General features: G+C 43.2%; 1 protein-coding gene across 4 annotated transcripts in view; it reads left to right on the top strand.

Moving 5' to 3' along the window:
• Window positions 1–5,364, top strand: part of RMND5A (required for meiotic nuclear division 5 homolog A) — a 60,799-nt gene extending 55,435 nt beyond the window's left edge. For 2 of the 4 annotated variants that reach the window (XM_015094353.4, XM_060412115.1), the window contains 2 exons: window positions 643–730; window positions 1,796–5,364. In XM_015094353.4, coding sequence (XP_014949839.1) covers window positions 643–706 — 64 coding nt within the window. In that variant the 3' untranslated portion in view covers window positions 707–730; window positions 1,796–5,364. Of the gene's footprint in view, window positions 1–642 lie in introns of all 4 variants that reach the window. The other 2 variants (XM_042246068.2, XM_042246070.2) reach the window with 1 other exon arrangement.
• Window positions 5,365–14,696: the final 9,332 nt, after the last annotated feature.

Raw genomic sequence — 14,696 nt, forward strand, 5'->3', positions numbered from 1 at the left:
CAGTTTCAAAACCCTAGCATAGGCAGCTAAAGAATTTCTCATTGGAGCTCATTTCAGACCCATTACAGTGAAGTCTTTTCTTTGAAGAAAAGGCCCTGAAGCTGTGTGTGCCCTTCTCAGCAGCTGAATGCAGGTGGATGACAATTTGGTTCAGACCATGCTGGTTTCTGATGCCACCGCAGCATGTCGTGTGCCACCGTGGGCATGCAGGCCACTCTGGGTTGGCTGCGTGCTGTGTAGGCCTAGCAGCTGGCACCAGTTTTGCTGCACGTGTGTGGATTGTGACTCTAGTACATCTGAAAGTCATTCTGAGATGGTTGCAAGCTAAACCTTGGAGAAAAAAAAATTGAATTTGCTTCTGAAACCCCAGAAGCAGTTTTCAGAACAGTTGTCTTTGTTTTGTTTTCAAAATACTTTTCACTGATTGCCACTGGAAGAGCTGTGCAATTTAGGGTCTGGCTTGGACGGTGTTTATTTTTAACTCTTCATGGCTGTTCTATTAAGGGAAAGCACAGTTATAGATGTGCACAAGCAAGCATATCTGTGAGTGTAATTGTTACAAGATACTCTGTAACTAGACAAAAATTGAATGCTCAGTACTGATCCTGTTTCTTGATTCAATGTTTTCTTTCTTGTCTTTAGATTAAAGTGTCCATATTGTCCAATGGAACAAAGTCCAGGAGATGCCAAACAGATATTTTTCTGAAGAAATAACTTTAGTTTGCAATTTGTAAGTGAAACTGAATCGAGGGTGCATTTCAGAAGAGAACGTTCCATTTAATGCAGCTAACCAAGGACTCCCATGTTTCTATAAGCTAATGCTCCAGAAACTTTGCCAACATCTTAGTGTGTACGCACGGTGGGGAGTGCTCCAGTTGGATATTATCATAGGGCTTTATTATATTCTTGGTCTTCATTTCTGATCAAGTAAATACACCAGCAGTTGTCATTCAATGCAGGTTTTTGTACTTAATTATATGGTGATTTTTTTACTTTTTAAGAGCAGAAACAGAAATTTACCTTCCTGCCATGTGTTCAGTAGTGCTCCTGCTTTTACTTTTGCCATTCTCCCGATGACTGTAAGCCTTGAGAATGTTTGTGAAGAAGTTTTATTTCCTGTTATGTAACATAATTAAATGAAAATCCTTCAGAAAAAAAGTTTGATAAACTGAATTGTGGTTATGAAACTCATCTGCAGGGTTTTGTTTTTGTTTTGCTTAAGGAAGAAAGCTGTGATAAATTGCGAATTTGCTTTCTGATATTTTCCTCTGCTCCAGCTCTCACTGAGAAGTCAGCAGACCTGCGCCTGAGCTGTGCTGGTAGCCCCAGCAGGCTGCCTGTTGCAAAATTCCTTAATGAATTCACTAGCAGGTCGGCGTGACCAGTCTTCCACTAGAATAGAGTGGAAGCAGTACTTTTGTTTCTTTGCTTTTATTGCCAAGAGATGCTTGTTTTAAGAGTGTGTTCAATAAAACAACATTCTGATGTTAGAAGTGTTAAGTTGACATTCGCTCTCTTGGTCTTGGTAGCCCTCTTCTCTGAAATCTGCCTTCAGGACTTGGCTGTGTATATTGCATTTGTATATCATTGCAGACACAGTGTTGTGCATGTGTGTGTACATATATATATACATACATGTGCACCAGCATCAAACATTGTGTATCTGGAAGGGAAGAAGCATGTTCCAGTCCTCAGATGCAGTTGTCAGACTCATCACTTTCAGTCCTTAAAGTTAGAAGTTAGCAAATTTTCTGTAGCACAGAATGTTTATTGCTGTTTTTTTGTATTTGAATAGCATCCTGTTCAATGCCTCTCTTCTGCAAAACGTATCATCTCATTGACTGTGAATCTGTATATTATTCTGATGGATACAGATAATGATCGTTTCTCTTGTGAGGTATCGTCATTTAATGCACTGTCCGGAAATAGCCATGCGTGAGAATCTTTCTCTGTATGATGAACTGCAAGGAAAAGACGTCTGTGGACGCACTTCTGACTTAAACCCATGAAATTACTTCATTTTGAGGAGAATGTCATATGGAAATCACCAAATACTTTGCAACTCTATATCATCTGACTCAGAACTGACTATCAATATAGGAAAACTTCCATGAGAAAATGAAGAAAGGAGACGACACAGAAGCAAAGAGAAACGTGGCGCTTCACATTTTAAACTGCAGACTGACTTCGTTTGCACGGGCGGGGAGGAGGGTGATACCGGATTTGGTGCTCAGTTATTGGAAACTGGCAGCATTTGCTGTTATATACCAGCCGGATGGTTCGTCCTGAAATGTTTACCAGGGAGAGCTTGGATTTATTTGTAAATGAAGGGGATACTGCTTGGTTGCTGTGTGTGGTCAGGCTGACGGTGAGGGTTGTTACTGTATGCTGTGGGGCTGAGCCAGGATTTGATTGGCCGGCTCAGTGCTCGCTTTGCCTGACTTCCTGCTTTGGCCAACTTCCGGCTCAACTCCACAGCTCTCCTGTTGGAACCCACTGTCTGCTAAAGCAGTGAAGGAAGAGAGCAGAGAGTAGCTCCTCGGACTCCAGGAGAAGGTAGAGAACTCCAGGCAACACTTGGGCCGAGGATGTAAAAGTGATTTATCTTTTTTTCTTTCAGTTAAACCCAGAGTGTCTTTTTATTTTTATTTTTTTAATTTTTTTTACCTTTTGCTCACTAGGCCAGATTTAGTTTTAGTTACAACTTATTCTCACCTTTTCACCTCAAACACCCACACAATATTGAGGCTTTGTGTAAGGTTCCTACATTACTGACATTGCTCTGGAGGCTGGTGATAGGTGTTTTTGACAGCCAGACCCCACAGCAGCTGGCTTAGGCCCCTTTCAAGAAGAGAAGCCAGAAAAAGCTCCGCTTTGTCCCTCTCGCAGTGTTGGCAGCCCTGTTGACAGTTTTCTGTGCAGCTCGTGAAACTTTAGAAAGAATATGCTTTAATGGAAGCATCTGATTTTGCATTTGCCCATGCAGGGTCCTTGTGGTTCCCGCTGGGCAGGGTTAGGGCCAAAAATTTGAAACTGTTGATCTGATAATTTAACATGCAAATGATGTCTTGTGACCTTCTATAATGAAACATACAGACTTAAAATTCACTGGTGACTAAATGTGAAGGAAAGAGGTGGCTTTGAAGAGACCAGAGCTTAACCAAAGATACGGAAATGCAGCATGCTGCCCTTTCAGCTCCAGAAACCCCTTCCCCAGTGGTGTCAGGACCAGGTCGTCGCTGAGACTGTCAGTGCAGTCGTTGCACTCTGCTTTCTCTTGAAGAAGGTCGTGATAGAGCCAAGGTTTTTACAGTCAGATTAATGATAACAGTGCGCATTTAAAACAGAATCTGAGTGATTTCTTAAATCTCTTGGAATCTATTTCCATTTCCCAGGCTCCGACAGAGGCCATGGAACTATGCTAAACCAATAAAACCTTATCAGATCCTTACATTCTGATTTAGAGCCACTGCGCTTTCAAGTACACACTGAAGTGCAGCGGCAAAGGTTGTCTTTTGATCTTTTTTCTCCTTCGTGCAGTCATCACTGATGCCATTTCTGTCATTTTAGTGGTGATTTTATGATACTTCTAATACATAAATGAACGGGTATTGGTGCCTCTTGATTTTTAAAATTTTGAAGAGAAGAGCCACCTCATATTCATAGGGTGTATGAGTATCTTGTGAGTGTATGAGCATTTGATTGAACCTAAGAAAGTGATGAAGCAAATCTTACTGATTTTTCTGTAGCAGCTGATGTATACGGACACACTAAAACCCACGTCTCATTATGTGGGGAATGAAGATCCTTTTTTTTTCTCTCCCAAGTAGTCCCACAGGTTATGCAGTTTAAGTTCAGTATATTGTACGCTGTGAGTTATTTTCCACCTCTGTGATTTCACCCTCTGGGACAGTAGATTTTGCAAAAACCAAGAACTCTTGGTTTATCTGCACAAGACAAGCTGCTGGTAGACATTAACCCTCCAGTTTTCCAGCTCAATCTCTGATTAAGTGGATTGACAGGCTGGCCAGTCTGCTTAGTCAGCTGACTCAGGTTAATTTCAGGGAAGGCATGGAGGCATGTTTGGTTAACTTCATCGCTAGGGCTGTGTAAGGTGAAGACACAAACCAAATACCTTTCATTACTTATCTCTACTTGCATCATCTTTGGGAACACTAGAATGCTGTGGTCTTGAGGAAATGTTGTTGGCAAAGAACATGCAGAAGATTTGGTGCTTTGTAAGGCCGTCCAGCGATGGCAGGTGTTTTGTGGCACAGTGGTGTTTACCATAAACAGATACAAACTTCACAAACTGTGCTTATTGAAGGAGAATTGAATAGATACCAAAAATAGAATGACATGTATTTTAATTGCAGATGAGGCAGTTAGTTTTAGGGCAGGTTTTTCTGCTATTGATTTTACTTCAAGATGTAGGGAGAGAAAATGGTGTAGTTGTCAAGACATTTCCCCCTACAGTTTTAAACTGTAGTGAGCATATGCTTCATTTACTTCCAAAGAGGCAGAAACAGCTGGAATTGGCTTACAGCACATGCTTTGTTTGCTATTATGGGTGATGACCTACACTCTTATTTAGCAGTCACTTAATGTTCTCCAGCAAGGCAGATGTGGGGTTCACTAGGACTTAGTGCCTGATGTTTTTCTTTTGGGAAGGGGTGGGAGTGAATGTACCGGGGATGGGAGGGTAGCAGGAGAGGAAACGGGAGAATGAGTGAGTGTGCATGTGTCTGAAATTCACCATTTGCCCCCACCTGTGTCTCGCTGAACAGGTATTTAATGTATTTGGCTCCTGGCTGCAGTGTGCATGTATTTTTTTCCCCATCTCCATGTTTTCTAAACCTACACTTAAAAGGATTCATTGGATCATCTTTTTCAGATGGCTCAGGATTGCATTTCTTTTGCTTACCCTGTGCTCTTGGGTTCTATAGTATTTCTATAATTATGTAACAATAGTGTTGCACTGTAATCTATCATATAGAGCTATATGTATGGAAAATCTTGATCAGTTTTTTTTTTTTTTTTAAGAAATGTATTCTGTTTGCAAAGGCACAATAAAGTTGCATCTAATAGACTACAGGCAATAAAGCTAACAATAAACCTTATTTAACAAACCATATTCACATTCTCTGTTCATTTGATCTTGAGAAAAAGTCGAGCGTATCTGGTAGTTTCAGGGATCTCATTTTAACTTAAAAGGTTCTGATATATTTAATTTATAAAATTCAGACATATAATAGAGTTTTGGGAAAATATAAGAAATGCTTTGTTAATGTGTGTATTCCTATGTAAAACACATGGCTTCTCCTGTGTATATTTTTCAAAATTAAAGAAATGCACATTTGAAAAGTGTTTTGTGGAACCAGTCTGTATAAATGTGACAGGTGCCAGAGGCAGGCAGGAGGGAGGGAGGGAGCATGGAGATGAGAGAGCATTGCTTTCTGCCTCTGCTGAGGGTCTGCATGTAAAGAGTTTAAGAAAATATCTTTGTCACCATCTCATCCTTTTCCTGTTGCCACCAGCAGTGTGAGAGGAGGTGTTGGCTGGGCACCATCCCCAGCTTCTAAAGAAGGGGGATTGGGTTGATAATTACAGGTTCCTGCCCCTCATGCTTATCCTGTGGGTACCTGGGACCCCCTGACCAAGCAGACAGCTACTGGTGGAGGAGGGTGGCTACACCCAGCTTTGCCAAGGAGGAACAGAGGATGCATTGTCTTCTTCCATGACACCCTGAGGTGATAGAGACCCAGAATCTCTTTGTGCCGCTTCTGTATTTTCTGAGAGAGAAAGACTCATTCTCATCTGAGATTTTCTGTTGAATCCCACACCCAGTGGCATCTGGAGCTAGGATGTCCAGGAGGCACAGATGAAGCCTGGCATCGCCACCTATCCCTGCAGCATTTGGGGTTTCTCCAAATTCAAAGTGCAGCCTTCCCTGGTGGCTCAGCAGTAAAGAATGAGCCAGTGCAGGAGACGTGAGTTCAATCCCTGAGTCGGGAAGGTCCCCTGGAGGAGGAAGTGGCAACCACTCCCAGTTGTCTTGCCTGGGAAATCCCGTGGACAGAGGAGCCTGGCGGGCTACAGTCCATGGGGTGGCAAAGAGACACAATTTAGCAATTAAATAAGACTCAGCAGCAGCATCACCTGAGAGCGTTTAGAAATGCAGGATTTTAGGCCTCAGCCCAGACCTACTGAATCCGCATCTGTGTGCTCCTGAGAAAACTTTCTTCACGATGAGTTCCCTGGATGCTCCCTTATTTTGTCTCATTGACCTGGGGGCTTTTGCAGAAACTAACAAACTGGCCAGCAATTTGTTATGTAAGTGAATATTGAAATGTCTCCAGTGAATAACGTTTGGATAACAAAAGCAAGCCTAGGGAGATAATGATGGACAGAGAAGCCTGGTGTGCTGCAGTTCATGGGGTCACAAAGAGTCGGACATGACTGAGCAACTGAACAACCACCACCAAAGATGTATTACTGTGCCTCTGGTCACTAATGTGCTGTATGTGCGTGCATGCTAAGTTGTTTCAGTCATGCCCAGCTCTTTTTGACCCCAGAGACCAACCCGCCAGGCTTCTCTGTCCATGGGATTCTCCTGGCAAGATTACTTGACTGGGTTGCCGTGCCCTCATCCAGGGGATCTTCCGAACTCAGGGATCACAACTGTGTCTCTTACATCTCCTGCATTGGTAGGCGGGGTCTTTACTGCTAGTGCCACCTGGGAAGCCCGTTATAAAGTATTGATTGATTGTTAGTCGCTCAGTCTTCTGACTCTTCACAACCCCATAGATTGGGGCCCTCCAGGCTCCTTCGTCCATGGGGTTTTTCAGGCAAGAATACTGGCGTGGGTACCGGTTCCCTTCTCCAGGACATCTTCCCGACCCAGGGAGCAAACCTAGGTCTCCTGCGTTGCAGGCAGATTCTTCACCATCCGAGCCACCAGGGATATATATTACTAAATATCCTCCCTCTTAAATGTGGCAGATAAGGGTCACATGTACTGAACAAAATTTAGCCTTGATGACTAAGTTATGAGTCATGGAGAAAAGTGAAATTTAGTGTGCTTAGAACTCTCTTGGTACAGTTATCTTATAAATCAGTGTATTTCGTTAGGCATCCAGGTAACTGAGAGACTATTTGTTGTTTGTTGTTCAGTCACTAAGTTGTGTTGACTCTCTGTGACCCCATGCACTGCAGCACACTGGGCTTCCCTGTCCTTCACTATCTCCTGGAGCTTACTCAAACTCATGTCCGTTGAGTCAGTGATGCTATCTAACCATTTCATCTACCACCCCCTTCTCCTGCCTTCAGTCTTTCCCAACCTCAGGGTCTTTTCCAGTGAGTTGACTCTTCACATCAGGTGGCCAAAGTATTGGCGCTTCAGCTTCAGCATCAATCCTTCCAATGGATATTCAGGGTTGATTTCCTTTGGGATTGACTGGTTTGATCTTGCCGTCCAACAGACTCTTCAGGAGTCTTCTCCAGCACCACAGTTCCAAAGCATCAATTTTTTGGCACTCAGCCTTCTTTATGGTTTAACTCACATCTGTACATGACTACTGGAAATTTGCAGCATGGCGAAATGCATTTTCCACCCCTTTCCACCAAAACAGGGACGAAGGAGCACCAAAGATGTAAAATACTGGGGTTTTGTCATGGCAAAATAAAGACTGAAAAATGCACCCTCTAATGAACAGCTTGAAGCCCCTCACCCCCTACGCCCAGAGAAGCTTGAAGATAAACGGTATCCCAGCAAGCAAATGTCACTTCCCAGAGGACACTCTTTCGTACTTTTTTTCTGGCAACCAGTAAGAAATTAGTATAACGCTGTATACGTGTAAAATTTATAATTCTCAAAAGTCTTGCAAGAAACTACCTAGTGCTTATTATTTGGTTTATGCTTATCAAGACAAGTGATTTCATGACTCTAACGGGTCAGAATCCACTATTTTAAAAAGCCTTGCGTTGGGAATTCCTTGGCGGTTCAGTGGTTAGGAGTCTGCATTTTCATTGCCAAAGTCCCACAAGTCATGAGGCACAGCCAAGATAAAAAATGAAGCCTTGCACTAAGGGGTGATAATGCGATGATCCATTCACAAAGCTTTGTTGAAATTGCTGTTAATATGTGTGATAATATATTTTTCTTTTTCCTAAAACCTTTTTCTTGCAGTGGGATGTGCTGCTCCTGTGAGTCTAACATACTAGCAAATGTAAAATAGCTAAACATTAGAAGCACTGTCTTAAGCAAGGGCACTTGCATGTCAGGGAATTTCCTGTTTCCTTAGCTATGTTTTCCTCCAGCTCAGAAAAGCGCAAAGTGCTTCAGGCTAAATATCTGCTTGTGCAACAGAATCCATTAGTAACTTAGGCAGATGTGTGCCTGTGAAATGCAGAAAGTAACATAGTATGACAGCTTCAGTCATTCAACATAGAATTTTTTTTTCTTTTTCTTAAGTGCCAGGCATTAGGAAGAAGCAGAGTCCTGGGCCTCCAGGAGCTTATGGACTGCCAATAGGTGCAGAAAAGTAGAAGAGAACCAAGATCCTGTAGTGTGGTTAATGCCCACCAGTGACCTAACTATTGCAGGATGATGGGAGGGAAGAGAAAGGCGAGATGCAATGATGCGAGAGAGGGTGGCAGGGTGGGAATGAGTGCAAAATCGTAAGTTCCCCAACCAGGGATTGAATCAGTGACCTCAGCAGTGGGAGCTTGAAGTCCTAACCACCATCTGGAAATTTCCTGATTTGTGCTTTTTAACTTATTTTAATTGAAGTATACTTGCTTTACAATGTTGTGTTAGTTGCTGCTGTACAACAGTGTGAATCAGCTGTAGGTGTTCATATATCCTCTGCCTCTTGAGCCTCCTTCTCACCCCCTCCCCCATCCCACCCCTCTAGGTTGTCAGAGAGCGCCGAGCTGAGCTCCCCGTGCTCTATAGCAGATTCCCACTAGTTATTTATGTGTTTTTAAGGTCCACTCTGGCCGCAGTGGGATGAAAGGTGGCTGGGGAGAGGATGAGGTTAGACCCTGGGAGGGCCTGTTTGGTAGGTGATGAAGGCGAGTGTGAGTTTTTGTTGAGCACAGTAGGTCCTGGTGGGCAGCATGGTGGATAAGACAATCTTGGTGTCTCCCCTCAATGAGGGTAATCTGAGAGAAATTAAATGAAAATACAGCAAGATGATGTTTTTGTCACATACAATGCTCAGAAGTCTCTTTCAATATAGTGAAGCATTAAAGTGTTCTTGTCTTTCAAGTGCTGGGACTCCTTGCTCTGATTGTTCTAAAAATCATTCCCATTTCTTCCTATTGTCTTCACTTCTGGGTGGATTTCTAACTTCTCCGCACTCTCCTTACTTCATTGGTTCCTACACTATGTGACCTTAGTGACATTCTGCCAGTCTCCTGTAGGGACTCACCTTTTCACTCTGTTTGGAGACCACATTCAACCACCGAGCAAGTGCTGCTTTTCAAGTGAAGGACTTTGGTGTCATTTCCTGTCGGAAGCAAAGATGTACCTTAAAAAGAAGCGTGTTATTTGTTAGCATTCAAGACTGTTTTCGGAGCTTTCCCTTCTGAACAGATTAGAAATGACATACGTATACCACTGTGTAAAATAGATAACTAGTGGGAAGCTGCTATATAACACAGGGAGCTCAAATCAGAGCTCTGTGATGGGGGTGGAGGTGGAAGGCTCAAGAAGGAGGGGATATATATATATATATATATATATATATATATATCTGAATCATGTAGAGCAAAAACCAATACAAGATGATGAGATGGTTGGATGGCATCACTGACTCAATGGACATGAGTTTGAGCACATGCTGGGAGATAGTGAAGGTCAGGGAAGCCTGGCGTGCTGCAGTCCATGGAGTCACAGAGTCAGACATGACTTAGTGACTAAACAAAGCCCAATTAAAAAAAAATGCATTTCAGGTTTCCTGTCGTAGCACAAGACTGTGTTGCTTTTAGTTAATTTAGATCAGTGAGCACATCAGCCCCGCAGAGGAATTTCACAGGAAATTATTACATTGTCATGAAAGCTTTGAGAGGTGGTTCTGGAAATTTGGGCTGAGGGCCTGAGTCTGTGTTGGTGAGTATCAACAGCACACATGCAGTAGGCTGTCAGGTTTGTGTGGTGGCTTCATGCCACCAAGGGACCCACAGTCTTGCCGTGTGGCCTCAGTTTCACCTCTGATCATGTCTGTGTTCCAGGCAGCAAGGAGGAAGCAAGTGGGGAAAGAACAAGCTTCCACCTAGGTTAGCCCTTTTGAAGTCTTTCCTGGAAGCTCTACCCAGTGACTTACTAGCCACACTTGGCTGCAGGGAAGTCTGGGTAATGTAGTCTTTGAGCCGGGCACATTGCTGCCTATAATAAAAGGAAGGTTCTGTTAGGAAGGAAGAAGGGGTGAATGGTTGTTACAAAAGTAACTTGTGGTCTCTGCCACAAGATGCACTTAACTGTGCATCTCAGCCAGGTAACAGGTGAAATTTCATTCATAGAATGGAATTAAGTCATCAATTCAGCTCAGCTCAGTTGCTCAGTCGTGTCCGACTCTTTGCGACCCCATGTAGTCAATGCAACTTCTCACCTGTCCTGAGATGTGAGACAAATGAGTTTGCTATTACTAGAATATACATTTCTTGGCCTCTGGTGGTATTCATGGTAGAAGCAGGAACTTCACCCTAACTACAGACAGAAGCCCTATTCTGTACTTGTTCTAGAACATTCTTGCCATGTGTCAAATTTCAGAGCCAATGATGACCTTTGTTTTCTATCTTGGTATCTGCATAGGTAAAAAGTGTGCACCTTGGTTTTAAGATGCTTATAAAGCTTTAAAGCATTTTTAAATGCTTTATTGGAAGACCCTATTTTTTTTGTATTTTGCTTTATTGTGCTTCACAGATACAGTGCTTTTTTTAAAAAACAAAACAAAACAAATTGAATGTTTCTGGCAACCCTGCATCTAGCAAATTTACAGGTGCCATTTTTTCACGAGCATTTGCTCACCTTGTGTCTCTGTCACATTTTGGTAATTCTAGCAATATTTTAAACTTTTTCATTATTATATGTTATGTGATCTGTGATCAGTAGTCTTGGATGTTACTGCTGTGACTTGCTGAAGGTTCAGATGATGGTTAACATTTTTTAGCCACAGAGTTTTAAAAATTAAAGTATGTGCCTTTTTTTAGACATATAGTATACATTTAATAGACTATGGTATAGTATAAACATAACTTTTATATGTACTAGGAAATCAGAAAATTCTTGTGATTCTCTTTATTGTGGTATTCACTTTATTGCAGTGGTCTGGAACCAGATCTACAATATCTCAAGCATGCCTGTATTTGCCTAATTTAAAAATTAAAGACAGACTATAAAATAATCAATACAGCAGGATATTTAAGAGTTTGGCGTATGGAATTAGATCTGAGTTCAAATCCTGATTCCACCAAATTCCAGTTGTGTGGTCTTGGGCAAGTGATAGAAACTTCCATCCAACTTCCCTGGTGATCCAATGGTTAAGAATCTGCCTCCCATTGCAAAGGACACAGGTTCGATCCCTGGTCCAGAAAGATTCCACATGGCATGAGGCAACTAAGCCCATGAGTCACTGCTACTGAGCCCACACTCTAAAGTCCACTCACTACCAGTAGAGAAAGGCCTGCACAGCACCAAAGACCCAGCACAAACATAAATAAATAAAGTCTACGCCTTAAAAAAAAGAAAGAAAGAAACTTCCTATCTATGCCTTAGTTGACCCATCTGTAAAGAGGAATGATAGTTTCCACCTCATGGTTTTGCATGCGTGCTAAGTTGCTTCAGTCGTGTCCTACTGTTTGTGACCCTATGGACTGTAACCTGCCAGGCTCCTCTGTCCATGGGATTCTCCAGGCCAGAATCTTGGGCTGGGTTGCCATGCTCTCCCTCCTCCAGGGCATCTTCCCAGTCCAGGGATGGAACCTGCATCTCTTAGGTCTCCTGCATTTGCAGGCAGGTTCTTTGCCATTAACACCACCTGGGAAGCCCCACCTCATGGTTTTGAGGAGGCCTAAATGAGATACCTGGCCCATGGTGAATGCTGAATAGCCGGTAGGTAGGTTTTATTTCATTAAGCCAATAAAGCGTGGGACCCATGACATATGCAAATCATAGCCAGCTCAGAGAGAGCAGAAAAGGAGAACTGGTAGCTGGCGTCTCAGAGGTGAACTGGGCCCACTGGGACGGGGCCTTCAGTAGGTGCTGAGATGACCAACAGTAGAGCACAAGCTTTCCATACTGTTTCTGCTGTACAAGTTCACATCTGCCTTGCTGGAGAATATTAAGTGACTGCTAAAATGAGTGTAGGTCATCACATGAAACAAAGCATGTGCTATAAGCCAGCTGTATCTGCTTCTTTGGAAGTAAGTGAAGCATATGCTCACTACGGTTTATAACTAGAGGGAAATGTCTTGAAAACTATACTGTTTCAAGGATGGTAAGACTCACCACACAGACGGGGTGTGGTGCTCAGGATGCCAGGCTGAAGGGGGCTTCTCATCACGCAGTGCAGAGGCCGTGAGCATCTGAGACTGAGCTCTTGTGAGATGTGTATGACAGAGATCCCTGCGTATACATAGTACATGGACCCCTCAGGAATGACTGTTGTGTACCCCTTTTATGGATATAAGAGAAGTTAGAAGAATCAGACACGAGTGGCTGTGTTCAGAGTGTAACTGGTACAACAGTAATTTTGACAAGTTTAGTACATGTTCATTTTTTTCAGGATCCGTTTGTTCCTGGATTCCAGAAGCTGTTCTAGGCACTGAAAAAAATACATATATTCTTGCAAACAACGTTTTGAGATAGGGATTATTGTTACCCCCATTTTACAAGTGAGGAAACTGAGGTATCGAGGCATTGTCATTTGCTGGAGAATGCACAGTTAATTTCTAGCACAGCCAAGAAGCTGCTTTCAGTGCCTCTGCATTTAACCTGATCTCTGGTAACTGAGGCCTCCTGCAGTTCCCTGGAGAAGAAAGACTCAAGTCTGCTTTTAGGAATAGCTTGTAAAATCATTGTTATGCCCAGTGTCCAAGTCCCCAAAACTGAGAGAATAAGATGTCCACAGCAATGCAAAAGCATAAAGGGGTTTATTGCTAGCTCGAGCTAGGGCCCAAGTCTCATCCAGCACAGTGGAATCTTGACGAGAGCCCCAAGCTCTGAATCACAGCTGCTTATATACAGGTGGTCTTTTGTCTCAGCAATAGTGTAGTTGGCGTGTGGTGATTGACTCAACCTTGGGTCATCGTGGTGATTGATTTAACCTTGGCATCATCAGGGAGGACGTTCGTGTCATCGGGGACCTTGGTGGGGGTTCCTAGAATTATGACTCATGCTTACAAGAACCTGAGGCCTAGGCCCAGTGTGGCCTGTCGAGCCTGTCATGGCTCAGGTCAGGTCCCAACAATCATGGCTGTCGTAAAATTGGCTATTGCAAAATCATGTGCAGGAAAGATTTGCACACAGGCCCAGTGCAGAAGGGAGGGGCAGCTTCTTGCTGGTTAAAAAAAAAAGAGAGAGAGAGAGTTCTCTTTGACCCACTTGCTGAAGTGTCACAGGGGATTTCCGTAGGGTGGGCTCTCTTAAGGCAGTTTAAAAGCTGGGAAAAAGAAACAACCAATTTCTCTTTTTCTTCAACAATTAGGCTATGGTCTTGATAGAAGAATGCATCCTTACTAAATGTTGAAACTGGATTCTGGCCAGCTGAACCAAGCTTACTGCATAGTACAGTGATTTCTCTTAGTTCCTGTATTTTAGGATCCAAAAATGAGTTGTGGGCATCTTTCACACAAGAAAGTTGGTAAAAACCAGTGCTTTAGGCTACAGATTGGCAAGTTAAAAAAAAAAAAAAGACTGTTGGGACTGAGGCCTCCGGCTCTGAACTGTGGGTCCTCCTTCTGCACGGGTAGAACAAGCAGGCTGGAAGTCTGCGGTCTCCAGTGAGCCCTGAGCCTAGATTCACAGCCCACCCCTGGCGTGGCTTAGGCCTCCTGCTCCGTACACGGCTGCTCTATTTTCTTTCTCGAGGGCCAGTTCTAATGATTGCTTTTTCCTGTGTTAATATTTTTAATCTCCAAATTGTTGTCTTACCATTTTATTTGTGGTGAGTGAAGAAATCCTTTCATGTGTGTGTTAGTTGCTCAGTCGTGCTGACCTTTGCAATCCCAAGCACTGTAGCCTACCAGGCACAGATTCTTTACTGTCTGAGTCATCAGGGAAGCCCACCCCTTTCATGGGGGATATGAAAAAAAAATCAGGGAGTATTTAATCCTTTCTGGAGCCTCATGGCTCCTGGTTGCTCACACCTGAGCTGCAAGTTGGAGAAAAAACGTAGCAGAATGTAGCCCAGAAAGAATGTGGCCCTTTTACTGTCCCTCCCTTTGAGGAATGCTCCTCTTCACCTCTTTCAGGAAACACAGAGAAAGCCCAGAGCCTGCAACCCACTCCAAGCTAGGCCTCTATCCCTGGGTTGTGCCTCCTCCATCCCCATTCTGGTTAGCTTGATAGGTTTGGGAGGAGGGGTCAGAGCCAGATTTTGTCTTGAAGAAACCTTCCCAGTTTCTCTTCTGCTTTCCCACACTGATGATAGTTTTTCCTTTAGATTTTTGTTCTCTAAAAGTAGACTGCTTTT

Source organism: Ovis aries, chromosome 3 (assembly GCF_016772045.2).
Source record: "Ovis aries strain OAR_USU_Benz2616 breed Rambouillet chromosome 3, ARS-UI_Ramb_v3.0, whole genome shotgun sequence".
Taxonomy (NCBI): Eukaryota; Metazoa; Chordata; class Mammalia; order Artiodactyla; family Bovidae; genus Ovis; species Ovis aries.